General features: G+C 37.5%; 1 protein-coding gene across 4 annotated transcripts in view; it reads left to right on the forward strand.

Moving 5' to 3' along the window:
• Positions 1-21,611, forward strand: part of Col12a1 (collagen type XII alpha 1 chain) — a 113,201-nt gene extending 91,590 nt beyond the window's left edge. For 3 of the 4 annotated variants that reach the window (XM_046443044.2, XM_046443045.2, XM_046443047.2), the window contains 12 exons: positions 1,173-1,226; positions 3,386-3,481; positions 4,018-4,071; positions 4,419-4,472; positions 7,739-7,792; positions 11,512-11,583; positions 14,595-14,630; positions 14,739-14,805; positions 16,068-16,256; positions 17,176-17,244; positions 18,192-18,362; positions 20,579-21,611. In XM_046443044.2, coding sequence (XP_046299000.1) covers positions 1,173-1,226; positions 3,386-3,481; positions 4,018-4,071; positions 4,419-4,472; positions 7,739-7,792; positions 11,512-11,583; positions 14,595-14,630; positions 14,739-14,805; positions 16,068-16,256; positions 17,176-17,244; positions 18,192-18,362; positions 20,579-20,754 — 1,092 coding nt within the window. In that variant the 3' untranslated portion in view covers positions 20,755-21,611. Of the gene's footprint in view, positions 1-1,172; positions 1,227-3,385; positions 3,482-4,017; positions 4,072-4,418; positions 4,473-7,738; positions 7,793-11,511; positions 11,584-14,594; positions 14,631-14,738; positions 14,806-16,067; positions 16,257-17,175; positions 17,245-18,191; positions 18,363-19,354; positions 20,193-20,578 lie in introns of those variants that run through there. The other variant, XM_046443046.2, reaches the window with a different exon arrangement.
• The last annotated feature ends 802 nt before the right edge of the window (positions 21,612-22,413 follow it).

The raw sequence follows: 22,413 nt of genomic DNA on the forward strand, positions 1-22,413 counted from the left end.
TTCATGGATGTCACTATAATATTATTTAGTCTTTGCTTAGTGGTTTCTGGTTTCCTGTTAAGTATATTTTCTGAACTTCTGAGATCATATTTTGTTGATATTATTTTCCCTGAAAAATGCAATTCACATGATTCCTAAACATATTTTTCTCTTTACTGTAGTCAAGTAATGTTTGCTTTTCCTAATTTTCAAATTCCCTAACCCCAAAATTTCAAATGAACTTTACATTTTGATATCAGTAAAATACAGAATGTAAAAAGTAAGACATTTAGAATGTTCAAAGTTTTGAAATTCTCTTTCTCCTCATATTTCTTTTCTTTTTTTAAAAATTTTTTAATTGTTGGTTGTTCAAAACATTACATAGTTCTTGATATATCATATTTCACACTTTGATTCAAGTGGGTTATGAACTCCCATTTTTACCCCGTATACAAATTGCAGAATCACATCAGTTACACATCCATTGATTTACATATTGCCATACTAGTGTCTGTTGTATTCTGCTGCCTTTCCTATCCTCTACTATCCCCCCTCCCCTCCCCTCCCCTCCCCTCTTCTCTCTCTACCCCCTCTACTGTCATTCATTTCTCCCCCTTGTATTATTTTCCCCTTTCCCCTCACTTCCTCTTGTATGAAATTTTGTATAACACTGAGGGTCTCCTTCCATTTCCATGCAATTTCCCATCTCTCTCCCTTTCCCTCCCACCTCTCATCCCAGTTTAATGTGTTAATCTTCTTCTCATGCTCTTCGTCCCTACTCTGTTCTTAGTTACTCTCCTTATATCAAAGAAGACATTTGGCATTTGTTTTTTAGGGATTGGCTAGCTTCACTTAGCATAATCTGCTCTAATGCCATCCATTTCCCTGCAAATTCTATGATTTTGAAGGGATAGAGGTTCTCCTCATATTTCAATGATATGACTTTTTTTTCTTTTTTTTTTTTTTTGTGTGTGTGTGTGTATGTGGTATTGGGAATTGAACCCAGGGCCTTGCACCTGTTCTACCATTGAGCCCTCATCTCTGATGTGAAATTTTTATTTCAGTTCTTTCCAAGTAGCTATGGAAGTATTGATTTTTTTGAGACTTAATTTCTTCTTGAAGCAATTTTTATCCATCAACTTCTTTCACTTTCCTACCCAGAAACTAAAATGTATGCTTACTATGTATTTTAGGGAGGACCAGGTGCTAAAGGTCCCAGAGGTGAAAGAGGTATTAATGGAGCAATTGTAAGTATATTTTAGAGTGCATTTAAATGTTCACTATTATGTTGAAGTCTGGTTGTTCAAATTTCCACTAAAGAGGTTATATGATCTTGAGCAAGTTAGTTCAGGTTTAGCATGCATTTTAGTCAGCTTTTCTTTGCTGTGACTAAAAGACCTGATAAGAACAACTTAGAGGAGGAAGAGTTAATTTTGGCTCATAGTTTCAGAGTCAGTCTATGGTTGGCTGACTTCATAACTCTGGGCCCAAGCAAAGGCTGGACATTATGGCAGAAGGATATGGCAGAAGAAAGTGGCTCACAATGTTGTAGGGCAGGGCAGGGAGAGGACTCTGCTCTCCTGGACAAAATATAAACCCTAAAGGCATATATCCCCAGTGATTTACTTCCTCTAGCCACACCCTACCTGCTTCTGGTTACCGCTCAGTTAATCCATGTTGGTAGGTTAATCCACTGATTGGGGTACAGCTCTCATAATCTTATCATTTTACTTTTGAACATTCTTCCAATGTCTCATGCACGAACTTTTAGGGGACACCTCATATTCAAACTATAACAGTATATCTCAGGCAATATAATTATGATTGTCTTTTCTCCAGAGACAAGTGAGGGTTGAGAATAGTTGGAGAAAGAAATGCATGCTGTAGCAACGACACATGGGAAATCTGCAAAAGGTCCCTAAAGAGCTCTGCTGGAACATGGGGAAGGAGAATGGGTGAATTGGCCATCAGTTAAAGATTTCACAGGCAGCAGAGTCCCTCTAGAAAGCTGGAGCAATTTGGGAGCCATTTAGCTGCTCTTTATTCATTTGTTTCAGAAAAATTGCTGAGTGGCCACATATGTGTTCACTAGGGTTCATGAGCCCCTTCTGCTAGTTATGCACTGGTCTCTCTAAAAAAAACTGAAGTTCTCTAGAGACAAAGCTAACTTAGTCAGGAAAGGGTGAGATTGGGGTACTTACTCAGGTTTGCCTGACTCCAAGTTTATGCCCTTTCCAACAAGACAAATTGCAAAAAGAACTCCAACTTACAGTATCCAATCCATGGATATCTGTTTTTTTTTTCCTTACTTCATTTATGTATACTTTAGTTCTAGAAATAAGCACAAGTCTAAAAGAAATAATGACTAGCTTAAAATACAATTATTATTCACCCCTATCTTTAGTTTCAGTTACCCACACTCATTTAGGGTTCAAAATATTAAATTAAACATGTCAGAAATAAACAATGCTAAGTTTTAAATTGCACATCATTCTGAATAGCATGATAAAATCTTACACCTGGGCTGTAAATCATTTCTTTGTCCAGTGTATCCATGCTGCATACCCTACCCACCCGATAGTCACATATTTATCTTGGTTATAAGATTGACTACCACAGTATTGCAGTGCTTATTTTCAAGTTTCCCTTATTTTATTGAATGACCTCAAAGCACACTCTTTTATTATAATTTGATATTTATAATTGTTCTATTTTATTATGAGTTATTGTTATTAATCTCTTACTGTGACTAATTTATAAATTAAAACTTTATCTTATATGTGTGTAGGAGAAAATGTAGTAAATATAGGGTTCAGCACTATCCTTAGTTTTAGATATCTACTTTGGGTCTTGAAATATTCCCTGAGGATAAGGGAGACGACTGTAAATCAAACTCAATGAAATTTAGGCTTTGAGCTCATATGAATATGAAAATATAAGTGCTGTTGTGAATTTATTTTACTTTCCAACTATTCTCTTTCTTTTCTTTTCTTTTTTTTTTTTTTGGAATGTGGGTCATGGGGATCAAACACAGGGCCTCGGGCATACTAGGCAAGCACTCTATCACTGAGCTACATCCCCATCCCTTTTTATTTTTTTATTTTTTTTCTTTTGCAACGGGGTCTCACTAAGTTGTCCAGGCTAACCTCAAACATGTGATCTACCTGTCTTAACCCCCCAAATAGCTGGGATTACAGGCATGCACTGCTGTGCCCAGCTTCCAGTTGTTCTTTTAATGAATAGTAAAGGGAAGAAAAGAATGGCATTAATACTTTCATAGATGTATAGATTTCTGAAATGTTTGCACAGACTATATGACTGATGTCTTAGAGTTATGAATACAAGTTTCTGTTAGCACTGGAGGACATTACATTACTTGTGGTCATCTCTCCGTTGTGTATTTTAGGGGCCTCCCGGTCCCCGTGGAGATATAGGACCTCCAGGACCTCAGGGTCCTCCAGGTCCCCAGGGACCCAATGGACTGTCTATTCCAGGAGAACAAGTAAGTACAAAAGCTTTCTGAAGGAAATGAGATTAGTGAATTAATTGAATATAACTGGAACACTTTCTGTATTTTGACAAACTCAAATGTTTTCTCAGAAAATTCAGCAAGACTAATCTCTTAGATGATGTCATATGGTAATGATGATTTTTGATATGTATATAATATATTTAATAATATATAACTGTGTAAAAACATTGCTAGATATTTGACCTTTTAAAAAACTTCTTAAAAGTAATGCATATATCCTTTCTGTTAAACTATGTTCTTTTAAAGTGGGTATGTTAGCCCATAATTACATAAAGTCACCTCATAACATATTAAGTGGAAATTGTAATATATAGCATATGTAGTTTAAAAAGTGAGCATCAGTCCAAAAAAAATGGCTTATCCTTCTCTCTTTAAAAATACTCCTTTGTGTCAATCTTTGAGTCTGGATTTATAAAGTGCTGAAAATTTCGTAAGTAATTTATATCTTTCCTTTGTACTAATCTCTGTAAAATGCCTGAGAACTGACTTCCTATTGCTTACTCCAGGGTCGCCAGGGCATGAAAGGTGATGCCGGAGAGCCAGGACTTCCAGGCAGAACTGTGAGTTTTCCCACAAGTTGCCTTTTCTTTCACCTGCCATGCATTATTTGAAACGTTGCCTTTGTCATGCTTCAAAAGGTGAACCAAGGTCAGGCAGTGAAACACAAGCCTGGGTATGTTCTTCACATTGTTTCCATTTCATACCCTGGTCTTGGTCTTCAAGTTTGTGCTGTTCAATTCAGGGATCTGCTTGATGACTGATTATCTGTGTGTTTGGCCCTGGTTTCATGTTTTTTTCTAGAGTCCTTAGAACTTTACTTTAAAAATATTTTAGAGAATAATAAGAATTTTTTCCCACACAGGAAGTACGTTACAGTGTTTCACTTTTTTGTTTCCTTCTGTTGTAGGGAACCCCAGGATTACCTGGCCCACCAGGACCAATGGGACCTCCAGGAGACAGAGTAAGTTTTCCTGGGCAGGCTGTCATGATATCAGAAGTGATAGCACACTCTTGCCTATTAGTTAGGAACCCTCATAACCCAGTTTGCATGACTAGAAATGAAGAGATCACGTACCTGTGGAAGGCTACAAAGCCTGTGTTAATAGGCCTTCTGACATTAGATCAATTTCAGACTCTCTGAAACAAATCGGTTGGGCTTTAGGGGAGTTTTGACACTTGACTTTAATGGCATTCTCTACCAAGTCAGGACATCTTTGCTACATCTTTGGAACTCAAGTGCCACTTCTGAGGCCTCAATGATGTTTGCTGATATTTAATAGAGTCTTTGCCTATTTGCAGAAGATTTGATTCACTCTTAACTCAGGGTAAAAAAGGTACACATACCTTGGAAACCCAATCTTTCTAGGAGAAGTAAATGAAAAGCCCAGTGAACATGACTACTTTGCTCTGTTCATTAATATTACAGAAACATTTGGTTCCAGAGCAGAACAACCTAGTGCTTTTAGAGTTGCTCAGAACAAACAAAAAATAATGTTTTTTCAACATCTTATGTTTAAACTAGTATGTACTCTGACCAATCAAGTTAAAGCATATGACTAGCAATGGTATCTGAGGGGGCCAGAGATGTAATACCTGTCACTAAACATGTTGCTTTGTTAACTTTATTACTCCCAAAACACCATTAGGTGGGAGGTGATTATTCAGAAGGAGCAAAGATTAACCCAAATGATACAAAATAGTGGATGATATGCCAGTGAACTTTATTTATATGCTCCCATGCCTACTTTTGAGTTTGGAGGAGGGAGCACTAAAAGGAGGTCAAAGAGAAAATTGTATTTTCTGAGTAGAACCTGGAGGTGGTATCAATGTATACATTTCTGTGACTCTTTTTGAGACTGGAACCTAAAGGGTTTTTGTGAATTTTTATTTTACAATGAAGGACAACAGGGAGAATATAATGGTGACAAGTTGATCTTTTCAATTAAAAAATAAAACTAAAAATATTGCAATCAATAAGTGATGCTAGGCTGACTTGCATGCTGCTATTACTGAAGGCTTGCTGTGTCCATCAACACACCTTGGTGTGAGCTTTAGGCAGACAATGCTGGGTCCTGAATGTACATCCTATCCATACAGACAGCCATCATCATTGTCACAGCATCCCTGAAGAGTGAGGGATCAGGAGGAACTGTGTTTTTCTACTCTCAAACTTGAATCTTTGTCCAGTTTTGTGGTGAGGCCACCCAAGTCTCCTGGGATGAGCATGTGAAAACTTTTCAAGAAATTGCTCTCTTCTTTTCTCCACAGTCTTGTACATTTTCCTATTGCTTAGTAAACTGCTACTGGAGATGAAAGGAGAATAGGAGAGTGCACAGCTGATGAGACAACAAATTTGGAGAGTGAGAGAGTTTGGGTATGGGGATCTCAGCTGAAAGAGAAGAAAAGAAATTTGATTTTGTGATAGACTTGAGAAAGTGGGAGGAGGAGTGAGAGAGAGAGGGAGAGAGAGAAAGAAAGAGAGTGCATATGTGTGCCCAAACACAAGGCCAGGGACCCTGGTGAGAAAGGAAGACTTGTTACCAGGACTGTATGGCTGGGAATGGGATGCATGGATTGTCTTCAGCACAGACGCTTATCAAAATGAGGAACATCTTCAGGGACTACTAGAAAGTAACAAAAGAACCATATGTACAGATATCTTGTACATGGTATATATGAAAATGATCACTGGTATCTTAAGCCACCCCCATGTGGGTGGACATAGCACTAATTACTGCAACAAAAAGTGAATAATAAAGTGAAATTATAACACAAAGTTCTGTAGACGGTTCCATGGGTAGCCCTTCTGAGGATATCAGAATAAAATTGTCCTCATCCTAACTTAAATACATGTTTCTCCTAGAAGAATATGGTCAATCAGAAAGTTTCCAGGATGACTTGAATATTATTAAGAAATATGATCCTTATCTAAAATATAAAAAAGAATGTACTATGTAGCAGTTGGAGAAATTCAGATGGAAGAAATGCTGTTCAAATTGTCCAAGCAATATCATGGAAACATTTTTATTTCTTAAGTGGCTCTCAGAAGTATCAGATGGACTTGGTGGCTGTTTTTTGTTAAGCAGGCCTAGATCTTTTAGAAAACAGCCTGAAATTTTATCCCTATAAGTTTCTGAAAACATTTTGCTATGGGGGGAGGGAAAATATTTCTAACAAAATTTAAAGAAATAATTTGAACTTCTGTTGTAAAATCAATGGACTAAAAAGAAATGTGGATATCTAATGCAGGCAGAGATCCAAATAATCCTGATGTTTGACACAGTTCAAGAATATGGATGAAATGATCACTCTTATTTTCTACAGAAAATGAGACAAAAAATCTCCTATGACAGAGGAATGCAACAATCATAAACAACAGCTTGACTCAGAAATCCTCTGCTGGATTTCAGAGATCAGCAGTTGGGAATGAATGATAACTAGGTAGCGGGGTGACTCATTCCAGGCAGAATTCATTTGGCAGTGTACCGAGAGAAAAAAACAACACATGAATGTTGGTGGACCAGCCAGAGAGTGAGCCTGCAAGGAGATGCACTCTGTCCTTCTTTCTTTGCCAGATGATACTGATGTAGTTCTTGCCTTTATGTGTGATTGGGAGACAAATGCCACTAAAAGATTTAAGTGTGTATTATGAGGATTGACACTTTCCTCTCCTGTGGGTGTAGGGCCAGTTAAGACAATCTTGCTTCTTTTTGTCGGGAGGAGAGACTTCACCAGCAGTGGACACAAACTGTCCAGCCTAGCCATCTGGCAGTTGCTCAGGAAACCAAAGAGTCAAATGGATTGGCCTCTCCTTCATCCTGCATGAAACCACTCACTTGTCTCAATAACATTTCGTTTGTCCCAGGCTGTTCATGGACTTGACTTTTTGGTAGAAAGGATCTTTCTTCCTTTATCCCTCCTCATACTTTCACAGAAGCAAAACCCAATATCTTTATGAAAGAAGTCTGACTTCTTTGGAGATTACTTTGACTTTTAAAATGGCTCTATTTATAACTATACAAATAAGTGGACATAGAAATTAATTATTCAGTAGAAAACATAGGCAATTTGAAATGATTTTTTGGTATGTTTGTCTTTACATTGAAACTTTACTTGCCCAATAGCAAATTCTCATTACATGTGATCCTCAGTAATCTGTTTAGCATTTTTTCTTCTCACTTCCTCAATAACCTCCCTAATCTGTACTTAATTTCATTTTTACAATAGGGCTTCACTGGAAAAGATGGTGCAATGGGACCCAGGGGCCCACCTGGGCCACCGGTAAGAATCAAATGAGTTATATGGCTGTCTTCCCCATACAACAACCCCCATATGCTCTATTCCTATACTGCTAGAGAAGAGCCAGGCAACTTGATTTGTGGGAACATTCCATCTGTGCTGGGGAATATATTAGTCAAGGGAGCTGTTTTCATTTTCCTAAATCAAACCATGCCAGAGAGAATAGATATGTCAAAATATAGTCTTTATGTTTCCAGTTATATTTGAAAAAAAAAAAAAAAGAAAATCCCTAACTTGGCCACTAACTGGTTACTGCCTCAGTTCCTTCCTCTTTACATTGAGTGGTTGGGCTTATGATTTTATTGATTACATCCTGTTTTGGAATTTTTTTTTTTTTTTTTTTCAAAGTTATAACACTTTAATAATTTAAATAGAACCAACTTCAGGGATGCACATACATAAAATTCAAACAATGTAATTGAACAGTATATTTAAACGCATCAAATTCTTAAAAATCCCCCCCCAATAGAGTCAGTATCACGAATATGAAAAAGTAATTTTGAAGTACTACAGACCAGAGTAAAACAGACAAGATCATTATTTTGCATTTACCAATGAGACAAAAACCTGTGGATACATCACACTTTCTAAGAACACTTCTAGGGAATGTCAGGACAAAGTCATTCCAAAGGAATACAAATGATCTCCAAAAAATGATTGTTTATTTATTTATTTGCAGGGCTGGGGAATGAACCCAGGGCCTTGCACATGGTAGACAAGTGCTCTACCGCTGAGCCCTGCAAAGAGGAATTTATAGCTAACAAATTCTTTGGTCCTCCAAGTCACACTTGTTTTTACTTTAAAATACCAAACATGAGTTGGAATTCTACCTAGAAATGTCTAAATATTAAGCAGGTTAATGTTTATTCCAAATTAGATTTAACATGGAACTCAAAAATCAACCACCATTGGACTTTAGAAACTCCAAATACAGGGGAAAGTAGTAGAGATTTTTTAAAAAGGAGAGAAACCTCGACCATCTTGCTTCATTGTAAGCTAAATGGCAAGTAAGTGGCAGAGATAGAATGACCACAGTTTAAGCAAGCAACGTAATTCATTTTTTAAAAATGAATGAATAAATTTGAAGAGCACTATGCTGATGGAATAAAACGTCTTTGTAGAATTAACTGTGTCTGTTTTTGTGGGAGAGTTAGGTGTTTTTGTTTTAATTTGGCCCACACTGCCCCAGTGGAACAAAATTTAAGATAAATGGTAATAAGGCAACAGCTTCTGGACTGAAAGGCCTACACCACCTGAACAGAGTCACACTGAGGACAAGACCCAAGACCCACACTGACCACAAGGAAAACAAGACTAGAGTTCTCAGTGCATTTTCACAAAACACGACAGCACAGCTCTGTGAGGACAGGGGCACAGCTCCCAAGGCAGGCCACAGTCAATTCATCTGCATTCTTTTGGGCTCTTGGAAGCAAGAGTTCTTCAGATCTGACAATGATGAGCACTCCCAAAAGTTTCTAGAAATCCTTAGAAAAAATATTTCATAAGATCAAAATAAAAATGTCCAAGAAACTTCTAAAGAGACAGCTGTGGGACTAGTTATCTGCCGTGTGAGTACTAAGACTTATAAAATAATGGCTTTTAAAAAAAAGGCAAAAGTATCTACAGGCTAACTGGTGTGATATTCTCATCAAGGCACAGAGAGTTAAATGTCTAAATCCCTGTATGTTGACGTGAGAATAACTCGTAAACAACTCCAGGAACTAATTCCCTGTACTTGAATTAAGAAAGAAGGTAGAAATGTGCCTTTTTAACTCACAGTAAAATTGAAAAAAATAGATATTCCACCACCTTCCCTTGGTGACTAATGTTAAAAATGGATAGCTGATAAATAAAAACGAAATGTCATTTGTGAATTCATAAACATGACCGAAGCAGAGCTGCTGGACTTCGAATTCACATAGCAAGGCTGCACACTGTTCGTGAATTATTAGAGCATTTTCAGCATTATACCATTTCTGTGGCAGAGGAAAAGGAACTGCTTTTCCCATGCCCGATTCTCCTATGCTGATGAGACAGATCACCGTAGGATTTCATTCACATACACAGATTCTCCTCCTCCCCAGCACCCTTGGGTTATCTGAATGGCAGTGGTTTGTGCATGTAACTTAGGCTGCTGGCAGTTCACCTTAGACACTGCCCCTACAAGGTGGCAAGAAGAAAGTGCAGGGTTTACCCCTATGTGAATCAAGAGTCTTATGCCTATGGTATGTTAATGTTAAAGACATTTAGTACTGAGCACCATCAGTGGTTCTGAGAAATAAGCTTTATCCACAACTAAAAAAAGGGTCTTCTAATTAAGATCTGTAGGAAAAATACTGGTGTTAGTGACTTTGAAATTGGTGTTGGTATCCCTGCATCCAGGTGAGATCACAAATTGTTTGAGGGGATGGATATTATCTATGTCTGTATGGCAGGATATGAAGACTTGAGAACATATGTAAAATAATTTTATTATTTATGTTTAGTACATATGTTTTCAGGTAAGGAGGATTTAAGTGCATAATAATCATTTAAGTATTTATGACAGAGCTTAAAATTTCCATAATTGATAAAGAATTGTTTTACAAAATCTGGTTAATTCTATTTTAAGGAAATTTGAGGCTTTAGGACATGGTGTATTGACTATTTTATATTTAAATATTTTATAAATATATGTTTAAGATTTCTGGAAGTTGTCTTAAAAGCAACAGGGAGAAACATGGTTTTAGAGGGGTGAAGGATGCTGATGTAATAGAAGAGAATTAAGTAGGGTGTGTTAGCTTTGCATCACTGTGACCCAAATGCCCCACAAGAACAACTTAGAGGAGAAAAAGTTTATTTGGGGCTCACAATTTCAGGTCTCAGTCTGTAGATGATGGACTCCATTGTTCTGGCCTGAGATGAGGCAGCACATCATAGGGAAAGGACCTGGTGAAGAAGTGCTGCTCCTTTCATGGCAGTTAGGAAACAGGGGGAAAGGATCACAGGAGAGATGAACCCAGAGCATGCTCCCAGTGACTCACCTCCTCCAGCCACATCCCACCTGCCTGCAGTTACCACCCAGTCAGTCCATTCAAACTAGGGTGGACTGATTAGGTTACAGTTTCCCACAATCCAATCATTTCACCTCTGAACTTTGCTGTATTAACACAGGAGTTTTGGGGGATACCTTGTATCCAAACTGTAATACAGGGAAGGGAATGTACTTAAAAAAATGAATTTCTAGTCTGAGTGCAGTTCCCAGTAGGGGAAGGCTGCCCTCATTTTGCTCAGTTTAGCACAAAATTATACACATATTGATTCTTCTCCAGCCAAAGTTTTCAACCCCTGTCTTTTGGAGGGTTTTCTGGTTTTGTAATAGAAATAAACTAAAAAGTAGGAATTGCTTTCTGCAAGTTCACTTTGGAACAGATTTACTGGGATCATAGTCTATAAATTGTGAAACTGATTACATTATATGTGCATGTGTTTTTCACCTGGCCTCAAGATACATTATAGAATTGTACAGTCCACAAATTGAGCTGGAATTTTCAAGATTTTTTCCCTTCATGTTACTTTAAAGTTTGGTTTTACCCTCCTTAATGGGTAATTATGTGCTGTTTCTTTTAAAAGCTTTTAAACCTGGCTACAGTGCGTTAGTTTACTGTGGCTGGGATTTTCCCTTTGTCTTAACATTCCCTTCCTTGGCCTGTGTGTTGTAGGGAACTCCAGGCTCTCCAGGAGTTACAGGACCAAGTGGGAAACCAGGAAAACCTGGAGACCATGGCAGACCAGTAAGTGGCAGCTCGCATTTCTACCTACCTCCATTTCCCCATGGACATAAATAATGAGAACTGCAAGGCTTTGGCATGTTTAGGTTATCTTTGCTATAAATGTGCTTTTGAAGCATTTGTTGAAACTATGCTAAATCCATGGATTTGACTTGGTACTCATTCTGAATTTTTTTTCTCTCTGGGTTTCTATAATATTCAGGGATGAAAATTGTGGCCATTGGGTTTCTTTAAAAGGAGAACGAGATTATGAGCCAAGACACATATTTCTGTACTGTATAAACACTCATAGTTTCAGAGCTGGGTCAGCAAAATGATTCTTTTTATTTAGAAATGGTATGCTGTTGAAGACAGAAAAATACATGATGATGGTGCATGGCGCCTCCATCCTTAGTTGGCGGAATGTTAACCCTTCAGCAGCATTATCCAGCTGTGCCATTTTTTCTTTTCTCTTTCAATGCTAGTATATTAATTCCAGACTTAAAAGGTTTACTGGCTAGGGTTGTAGCTCAGTGGTAGGATAGCATGTACAAGGCCCTGGGTTCAATTCCCAGCACTATTAAAAAAAAAAAAGAAAGAAAGAAAAAGAAAGGATTTATCAAGTTTATCATTTTACTTTTTAAATTGTGTTCTTTCCCAGTTTATATCCAATTTAACTTTCTCTTACTCAGAAGTTTTGCTTAAAATAATGGTTGAGATAGTATTGTATGTATCAGGTATTTTCAAATTAGTAACTCCAAAAGTGAATTAGAAAATTCTAAATTAGCCATAAGTGTTGGTGATGACTATTGGGCTTTTATCTTCTATATGTACTACCTTATTTGTATTTTTCTTACTTAAGGATTATTAGTGTAATTGGTATATCTAGAAGCCTGAAAGAAATGTCTGCTACATTTACTTGAAATGTGATTGCTAAATACTGACCATAAAGATGACCTCTGAAAATCATATACAATTGGACAACTTCACATTTAAAAAAATCACCTTAGATGCCAGCCTCAGCAACATATGGAGGCTCTAAACAATTTAGTGAGACCTGTCTCAAAAAAAAAAAAAAAAAAGGTGGGGGGGAAAGGGCTGGGGATGTGGCTCAGTGATTAAGTCCCCCTGGGTTCAATCCACAGTACCAAACCAAACCAGACAAAACACAACATTAGAAAAAGTTCAAAATAGCAGAAAAATTTAAAATCCCTATGATTTACAAAAGATCCAAATTTAATAATATTTGTGTTTCCACAAAAATCTACAACTTTTTACAAAAAGATAGCAAAACTGAAGTTTTTCTTATGATAATTGCAATTTGGTGTTTTATTTATTTGGACTTCATATCTCCTCCCTTCATCTTTCTCATTCTAAGATGGCAAATTTCATCTCCTTTTCTTCTTTATTCTGTCTTGTCTTCCTATGAGGTCTGAAACCAAATATAGTAGATGAATGGTTAAAGGTCTTGGCAGAGAGCTTGGCCAGATCACTGTTAGCTTATGTTGTTAGCTATTAAAACTAGTTAATGTCTTCTTGTTACTTCTTGATGTTGTATGATGTATGTTTCTAGAAACTGCTTGTGGAATATTGCATTCATTAAATTGACATGTATTTCTTTAATTCCTGCAGTGTGCTACCTAGTGTTCTTAGGTCCGGAGATATAGCAGCAAACAAGACAGAGTCCCTGACTATATAGATATTGTAGAGGAGGAGACAGATGAACAACATGTAAATGAATAATATGGTTTCTAGTGATAGGAAGAGACAAGAACCAAAGCAAGGGTTAGAGAGTGCTTGTGGTAGTGGGAGGTAGTTGTTTTAGACATGGTGGTCAGGGAACCTCTCAGGAGGTGGCATTGGAATGAAGTGAGGGATCAAGCTCTCTTATTTATGGGAGAAGCATTTAGACAAAAGGAACAGCATGAATGAAATCCATGAGTAAGGTTGAGTCTGGCACATGCAAGAGGTCTGGTTACCTAAAGTAAAGGAGTGAAATAGAGAGGATGAAGGATAAGGTCAGATAGTTGGTCTCGGATGACCATGTGGTCCATGTAGCCCATGAGAGGGAATTCTTTTATTCCAAATGTGATAGGAAGCTCTTGGAGCCAAAGGAGTGAAACATATGATCCAATTTTCCCAAACAAACAAACACCCCTACCCCTCCAACATCATTCTGGCTTCTGGTGTGGAGAAAAGACTGCCAAGGGACAATATGGGAGGAAGGGAGAATAATTAGGAGGCTATTGGCAAAGCTAAGGTAAGAATCTTATTTTAGACTACAGTGGTTTCCATGGTGATGGCAAGAAGTGGTTTGGTTTGGGATATTATCTGAACATCCAATTTGCAGTGATTTGTATGTTTCTCCTATGATAGCAGTTGGCAGCCTGGAAATTTGTAACTTGAAAGACGAAAACTTTATGCCTTCTAAGGAAAACTTTCCCTCAAGATTTCTCATAGCCAGTCAGAGGCTGGTGACTGAGTAGAGGCAAAGATTCTATGGTTGTGTGTGAATATGAGACTACCTGGATGGAGTTATTTAATAAGGAAGACACCTGGTTCCTTTTCTACCCAATATATGAATATTCATAAGAAGAAGCTCGAGTTACATATTTAGCTGGGAGGCTGACAAATGCCTACTGGTTCTTTGTGGAACTGAAAGGACATTCCACAATAACCAGCTGAGCCAGTCAGCCATGATAATGTTAAGTATGATGGCATAGCACAGGCTTCATGTGTATTTCAGTTCCAAGGCTGCATTATGAATGACATTATAAAATGTCATTTACACTTGGCATAACTTTAACATTGCAAATAAAATATGCATCTGGGCACTGTTTTGGAAAGCATGTGTTTCCAAGAGAGAGAAAATGATACTCCTTTTTACAGAAAAGAAAAACTTGAGTGATATGGATATGCATGTGATGATGATAGTTTGCTCATTCATTAGACAATAGACTGAGCTCTCTTTTTACATCACACATCGTTTAGACCATAGTTATAAGTTTCTAATACATGAAATTTCTATATTTTAGGGTCCATCTGGGTTAAAAGGAGAGAAAGGCGATAGGGTATGTATTTCTTAACATTTGGTGCTCATGTTTATTTTCTGTGTTAAACATTGAAGCCTGAAACTCTAGAAATAATATGCTAATGATTCTCTTGATTTCATTAAAAAGGGAGACATCGCTTCCCAGAACATGATGCGAGCAGTTGCAAGACAAGTCTGTGAACAATTGATAAGTGGTAAAATTTATTTCCTTTTTATTCTGTGAATGATTTAAAAAATATTTGCAGGAATGCAGAGTTTGAGCCATACACTTTCTAAGTGAATATGTTTCTATTTAATTTTTGACGGGCTCTGGTTTTTACACTGTGTCAGTTTTGTATCTGATTAGATAAACCTAATGAGATTTTAAAGATTGTCATTAAGGTAAAATAGTAACTCAAGACAATATAATAATAGTCTGTTATTTCTATATTCAGTCTGATAACAAAATCATATTTTAAAAGGGCTTTTTAGTTTCCGAGTTAGAATTTTTAGTGAGCTTCATCATGGTATATCCAGAAGCAGCAAAGATTTTAAGTATTAAGACACTGAAAACATTTCAGCTACAACCTTTAAGTTATTCTGTGACCTTAAAGAAGGAGGCCCACTAAGATTAACTGGATCATAGAAAGTTAATTTTGGTGGGAACTTTTTCCTTGCCCCTATTTTTCACAGACTCTATGTCATAAGGCCTATTCAATAATAAAGCTCAGTTTCTGCAGACTGAGTGCAAGCTTTAAACTCAGGGTTCCACCTTTGGGAGGTTTTATGGTGTTTCTTGAAAGTGTGGTCCTGAGGACACTGACCTTAAAATCACTTATGTTGTTTGCTAGAAATGATAGCTTCTGGGCCGTGGCATAAACCTAGTCAATCATTATCTGGAGATGAGGCCCAGAGATGTCTATTTTTCAGGGTCTTGCTAAGTTGCTTTGGGTCTTGCTAAATTGCTGAGGCTGGCCTTGAAATTGCAATCCTCCTGTCTCAGCCTCCTGAGTCACTGGGATTGCAGGCACGTGACACCATTTCCAGTGATATATCTTACAGGCGATTCTAATATGCACCCAAACCTGATTATCATTGCCTTAGATTCATACAAATATGGTATAATTTCTTAATTTGAAAAATATTCTATTTTGAGTGACATCAGATGGAGCATCTCAAGTCTTTATTTCAGAGCCATGTTAATCTTTAAGGACTCTTTTATACTGATAGTAGTGCTTGCAGTTTATAGGTCAGCTTCTTTGGAAATGATTACTTATCACAGATCATTTTGTATTGGGTGACTAGCATGTCTAGTTTTATTTTTGGTATTTTAATTAGAATGTTTCCTGGAGGGAAGAGGTATGGAGATGGATTTTACTAGACACAAAAAGAAAACAACTTCACTTTCTCACCCCTCCTTGGAGATAGGGACCAGTGCATTGGATTTCTTACTAATAAGCCGAATTTCTCTTTGCAGGCCAGATGAGCAGATTCAACCAGATGCTGAATCAGATTCCAAATGATTACCATTCCAATCGTAACCAGCCAGGTCCACCAGGTCCCCCAGGTCCTCCTGGCAGTGCTGGAGCCAGAGGAGAACCAGGGCCCGGAGGGCGACCTGGCTTCCCAGGAACACCAGGGATGCAAGGACCCCCCGGTGAACGAGGTGGGCATTTATGGATGCTATAGGCAGGACTTTCAAGTATAGGAACTGGGCCAGGTTAAAAGCATCTGAAGTTGCCAAGCTGCTTTACCTAGTCTTATCAGGACAGTCCCTCCAAAGCCACTGTCCATGAACTGTCTCCCTCTTTAGGCAACGTGCAGGTCATAGAGATCTACATCTTGGAAGAGAGGATGCTTTGTCAGAAGGTCTCAGCAGAGCTATTGTTATTTTCTGATTTTTGCTGTTCTTGTAAAGTGGGAAATTCTGTATCTTGGCAAGCTAAACCAGCACCAAAATCTTAATAATTGCTGTGACGGTGGCAAGAGCTGAGCAGCAACTGAATGCACTTAAGCAGTCTGATAGCTTTAGATCCAAATTCTTTTTGTTCCTTTATTTAGGGCTTGGCACTGATCTCATATGCTTGTTTGACTTTAGTTTCATGGTAGATAAGTGTAATTGAAGGAAAAGAAAAAAAAAGATTTTCTTATTCCAGATGTTTTAGGACTTTTGGATGCCTACATCGGTCAAAAGTGTAGTTAGTGTTCAAGAGATAACTTACATATAATTTGGATGCCCTGTAGAGCTACTAAAGATTAGATACCTTTAAGATGTTTTTCAACAATTTATAACTACTTATTCAAAATTTCTGTTCTTAGTTACTATTTAGAGATATATTAGACATGTTTGTTTCCTTCAAATAATTTTCCCCCTGTTTTGTAGCCAGATTTGTTTCTTGGCCATGAATCTGGAATTACCCAAATGTCTAGAAAGAATTTGGCTTGAAGACTGAACTTCTTTGAAAAATTATGTTCTGCTTTCACTAAGGGAATGAATTACTTGAACCAAGTATTATCATGTAAGATGAAAACTCCATGTTCCATATAATGCTTCCCTGTGCTTTCCTCTTCTTATTTTTCCTTAGGATTGCCAGGGGAGAAAGGAGAAAGGGGTATTGGATCTCCAGGACCTCGAGGGCTGCCTGGCCCCCCAGGTAGGTTTGCTAGTATTCAAGTGGGTAAGGATCATAGATGCTAAGAAAGTACCCAGTCCCCAAGAGACCCATGTCACCTCATTAACTTCAGGCATGTGTACCACATGATATATCTTTTAGCAAAAAATTCAACCTGTATAGCTCCTGTTACAAAAATGAGCAAGTTCTATTAGGCAATTACTATAACTGTAATATTTGAGGGTATGAGTTTTAGTGATACAGAAGGCTACTATTTTCATTTTTAGGGAATTCCTATTTGTTTTGTTTGCCTTCTCATCCTTTTTAAGGATATTTACTAGACTGAGAAAAATGTATTTCTTACTAAAAGCCTCGATACATTGCAAAATTTCATGTACAGTCTAATACTTTGCAAAGAAATAATAGTAGTCTGGTTGTTTATGCATTTGGTTTGCTATGTTGAAAATTATTTTTTCTTCATTATAAGATTTGTGAGACCCTTGCAACCAAGGTTAGCTCCATGGATGAATTTTTACATTTATGTTAACCATAACTATCACTTGATCCAGACATTGCTGTCTTCGCATAGTCTGGCAGTGTGGAGCAGACACTCCAGTGTCTTCATGGCAGTCCAGAGTGGCTGCCTAGTAGAGGTGTTTCCTTCAGGTGTGCTTATCTCTGTGAGAGTGGGAGCAAACCTGAGAACTCACTGATGGCTTTGTTTGGCTGAATTCTTGCTGAATCAGTTTTCCTTTAATGAAATTGTTGAAGTTGTAGATTTCTGGCATTAACTCTTGATGAGTCACTGGCAAGAAAGTTCCACCAAGCTTTGGTTCATATTAGGGGTTTCTTAAGGAAATATTTTCTTACCATGCACTAACAAATAGTCTCAAGTCAGTGGAGGTATAATTTCTTAATTTTTTAGTGATACTTTAAGTATTGCTGACTGCCTCAGGAGGGGAAATATATTTGTTTTAACTCCACCCTAGGTCCACAAGGAGAATCCAGAACTGGTCCACCAGGGTCCACAGGTTCAAGAGGTCCTCCTGGTCCCCCAGGTCGTCCTGGAAACTCAGGTATCCGAGGACCCCCAGGTCCTCCTGGATACTGTGATTCATCCCAGTGTGCCAGCATCCCATACAATGGGCAAGGCTATCCAGGTATGTTGTTGCCATTGTAGGAACCCAGTTTTCCTGAAGTGAAGACCCTATATGGAAATGAAGGATTGAAGGAAGGTTGATGTGAGGATTTCTTGAAGATATCAACTCTTTCAATTCTGTATTTTGATTAAGAATAGAGCTGTCTTCTAAAGCCTAAAACATCTTACTGTTAGACTTCAAATAATGATTTTCTCCTTCTATATTTCTATGTTTACCAAATCACATCATAAACCTCTCCTTATCTCTTATGGGAGTTTGAAGAATGTTAATTGACCAATTGACTTTTTTTTTTTTTAAATATAAAGGATTTGTTGAATATAATAGTAGAATCCCAAGAATGTATATAAAATTTGTTGTGGGAGTCCAAATTTGTAGGCAAACTATTTGGTAATATAGTGCAGACAAGGGAAAATAATTCTTCATCCCACATTGTCTATGGAATTAATACTTAATAAAAATCTGGGACTGATTTTTTGAAAAAGGATTGTTTGAAATTCTAGTGTTTGACAGGTATAAGAGGGCAGAAGTCTCTTATGACTGACTTTGGAGAAAATGAGGACTGGGAGATAGGCTGATCTGGATACAAAATAGTTATGCAGTGGTCAACAGTGACTTTTTCATTAGTGCACCCTTGAGCATCTTGCAAGTTTTAAAAATGATACTGCTGTTTGATATGGTTTGCTACTAGCAAATAGTGCATGAGTAGTTGAATATCTAAATATCTATATATCTATATATTTATGTGCATAATTACATGTAACTGGAAGTAAGAGTGAATAATGTATATTTCTCATGCAACGTATTTACAAAATTACAATTTAATTTTTTATAAAATAAATTTAAATTACCAGTGCCTATGGCATGTGTGATGACAGAATATATGGATATATATATATGTATATTTTAACCATACATACTTAGATGGATGTTTATATATATATTTTTGCATAGTAATTCAACTTTTAAAAACTATCATCTTTGACCTGTTTCAGGTTCCGGCTAACAAATTTTCTAAGTCGCCAGTGCTGCTTACAGTTTGAATACATGAAAATCCTGTTTCTGAGATGTTTGCGCACGTGCTTATTAGAAAATGAGTCTGTATGGAAATCTCACCACAGATATGGTTAACGAACTGGGTAGACATCATAAAGGAGGGTGGAGACTCTTTATACTAACTTGAATGAGACAAAAGCAGTGGTGTCAGCCTGATGCATTTCAGTAATAATGTAGAAAAATATTTTTTTTAACAAAGTTCAAACACACAGCCATGAAGAGCATCAGTTTTGAAAGAGATGCCTAATAAAACTACTAACCAGCGAAGACTATGCCATTTTAGGAAAAACAATTAACCTGGTTAAAGAGAAAAGTCTTTTGTAAATAATAAACTAATTGTGGCTTGTAAATGATTTGTATGTAATCCTGTCCACTAAAATTACTTAACAATTCTACAAAAGCTTCTGCATCAAAGCCTGCTGCTTGCTCTATGCCGGAATAACACCGAATGGAATCTCCTCATCTCTTGCTTGTTAGCAATGTGTCTGATTCAGGGCATGTGACCTTTTTAGTGTTTTTTTTTTTTTTTCTTTTTTTGTACTGTGTACTCTCATTTGGGTTTTGTAACTGCAATTTTCAAACCAAAGTTTAAAGTCACCTATTTTTTTTTCCTGTTTTGTTGTAGTCACTGGTGTTTCTTACCCACTAGCCATAACTGAGTCTGTGTGAGGGACAGACACAGGAAATGTCATGTACTGTATATTACCTGGTGATGGTTGATTTTCACCTCCAGAGTTCAGTTTCTAGGAGTCAATAAAACTTATCTTCACCTCCTCATTTTTCCAAGTTGTTCTTTGACTTGAGGAGTTTGAAGTTGGGGATTTGCGAAAATCCCACCTACGTATTGTGTTTACAATTCTTTGGCCCAGTCTCTGGTCCTTCCCAGGTATTTGTGCAATGATTGTATTTACTGCTGGATCTCTGAAGGTTTCTTTTTTTTTTTCCTTAAAGTGCCATTTCATTATTTGATCACCAAATTCTCTTTGCCAATGGAAGTAATCAGAGCATTGTAATTTATCTATTTATGGTATTGAGGTTAAGACTGGAGTGCCATCACTGCCGGTGATGATTTAGCTTTTGCTGTGTGTGTGTGTGTCTCTGTGTGTGTGTGTGTGTGTGTGTGCCTTCCGATCATGCCATAACTGTGATGTTGAATCGGACAGAGCCCTACGTGCCCGAGGGCGGGGCCTACCTGCCTGAGCGCGAGCCCTTCATCGTGCCCGTGGAGCCCGAGAGAACCGCGGAATACGAAGACGACTACGGCGCCGAAGATCCTGCGGGAGAACAGCCTCAGCACGCGCGTTGGCGGCGTGCTGCGCTGCGCGGCCCGGGGCAGTGAACCTGAGACCGCACGCCGCCTGCTAGGCAGGGGGTGGGGGAGGTGTTGGGATTCTCATTTACAGGTCAGATACAGCAATGTATGTCTTCTGTGATGTTTTCTCCGGCGTTGCTTCATCCACGAGTAACCTTTCTGACTGTAGAGAACCTTGTTTCTGCAGGAAGTCTATCTTGCGACACTCATTTCTGTAGGCATCTATGCCCTTGCCCTTAAAATGCTTGCAAAATGCCTTGTTCACCAAAGCTGCGAGGAGAGAACGTGCCCTGCGCGGGCAGCCTCAGTGAAACTCTTTGATGAAGCAGTAAGTCTGGAACCCTGAGCTGCTGTGTATTTAGAGAGGGCAGTTTAGCTTTCCCAATAATTATCTGCAATTTAATTACACCACAATTCAAGAAATTCCCCTCCTAAAATCAGAAAAGGGTGAAAGTTGAGCTCCATTTTAATTTTTGGTCTTCCTCTTCTATCTTCTGTTATACATTAGGGCACAGAATGCTCTTACACATCTCCTTTATAAAGCAACCACAGATCTTAAGTTCCATAACTGAAGCTATTGTATCAACTGGATACAGTTCCATATTGCCGTAAACTTCCCTGTTTTAGACACACTAACATTTATGCCAAATTGCAGATTATTCTGCAGAGATGGAATTGCATGTTTGTGTTGTATATTTAGTATGAACTTTTTTTCAGAACATAATGTTTCTTAGTTATCAAAAGCAGTTGGAAAATGTTTGCAAGACTATGAACATAGAATTGCTGCTTTTATATTTTAACTGCAGATTGTGAATTTCACTGCCTTATATTATTTATTTCTGAAACAAAAGAGGCATTTTTCAATAAAACTACTGAAAATTTCACATGGTATGTTTTTTTTTTTCTTTGAAGAGCTTTTGGACCACTCAGGCAGTTGTTACAACAAACAAACTCATATCCTTGGATACACACTGTTACAAATCTTGCTAATACTATTAAATTATGCTAAATAACTTTAGATTTTTAATGATATGGTGAAGTCATAGAAACAGAGTGGTGAGAACCTTAAAAAGCCCAGCAGATTCCAAAGGCTTTATTAGGAATGTGTGGGTTGGTGGAAAACAAGTAAGTATCCTAGGAGACCCCAAACAACCAAATAATCTCTAACATCCCACATGATTTTGCATGCATTTAATTACTTTCCTATACTATGCTTTGCCCAATCACAAATTTAGTTGCAAAAAGGGAAATTCCTTAATGGAAAATTTTATAGTTAGTGATGTATTTCTTTTCCACTTACAAATGTTATACAACCATTTTCAATATCATAGAAAACAATGTAAATGTTAGCTTGAAAAACATCAGTTGAAGAGAGTGAGAAGAAATAGAAAGTTTTCCACAAAACAAAACATTTGAATTAAGTATTTCCTGGAGTCCAATATCAAAAGGAAGAGATGATACATGAGTGTATTACATTTAGGAGGTTTCAAGCACGTCAATAAACATAGCAATCACCTGCAATTCTCAACATGTTCACTTTTACAACTAGAAGAGACCACTGAGATTATCCCAGTCCAACTCTTTGACCTGCATATAATAAGAAACATACTAATTAGTATCAGAATAAGACTGAGACTCTACCCCTTGTGGTTCTTAATCTAGTTTATCACCTGATGTTCTTCAGCT

This window comes from Marmota monax, unplaced genomic scaffold (assembly GCF_021218885.2).
Source record: "Marmota monax isolate L192 unplaced genomic scaffold, Marmota_monax_Labrador192_F-V1.1 WCK01_AAM20220418_F8-fsc00091, whole genome shotgun sequence".
NCBI lineage: Eukaryota > Metazoa > Chordata > Mammalia > Rodentia > Sciuridae > Marmota > Marmota monax.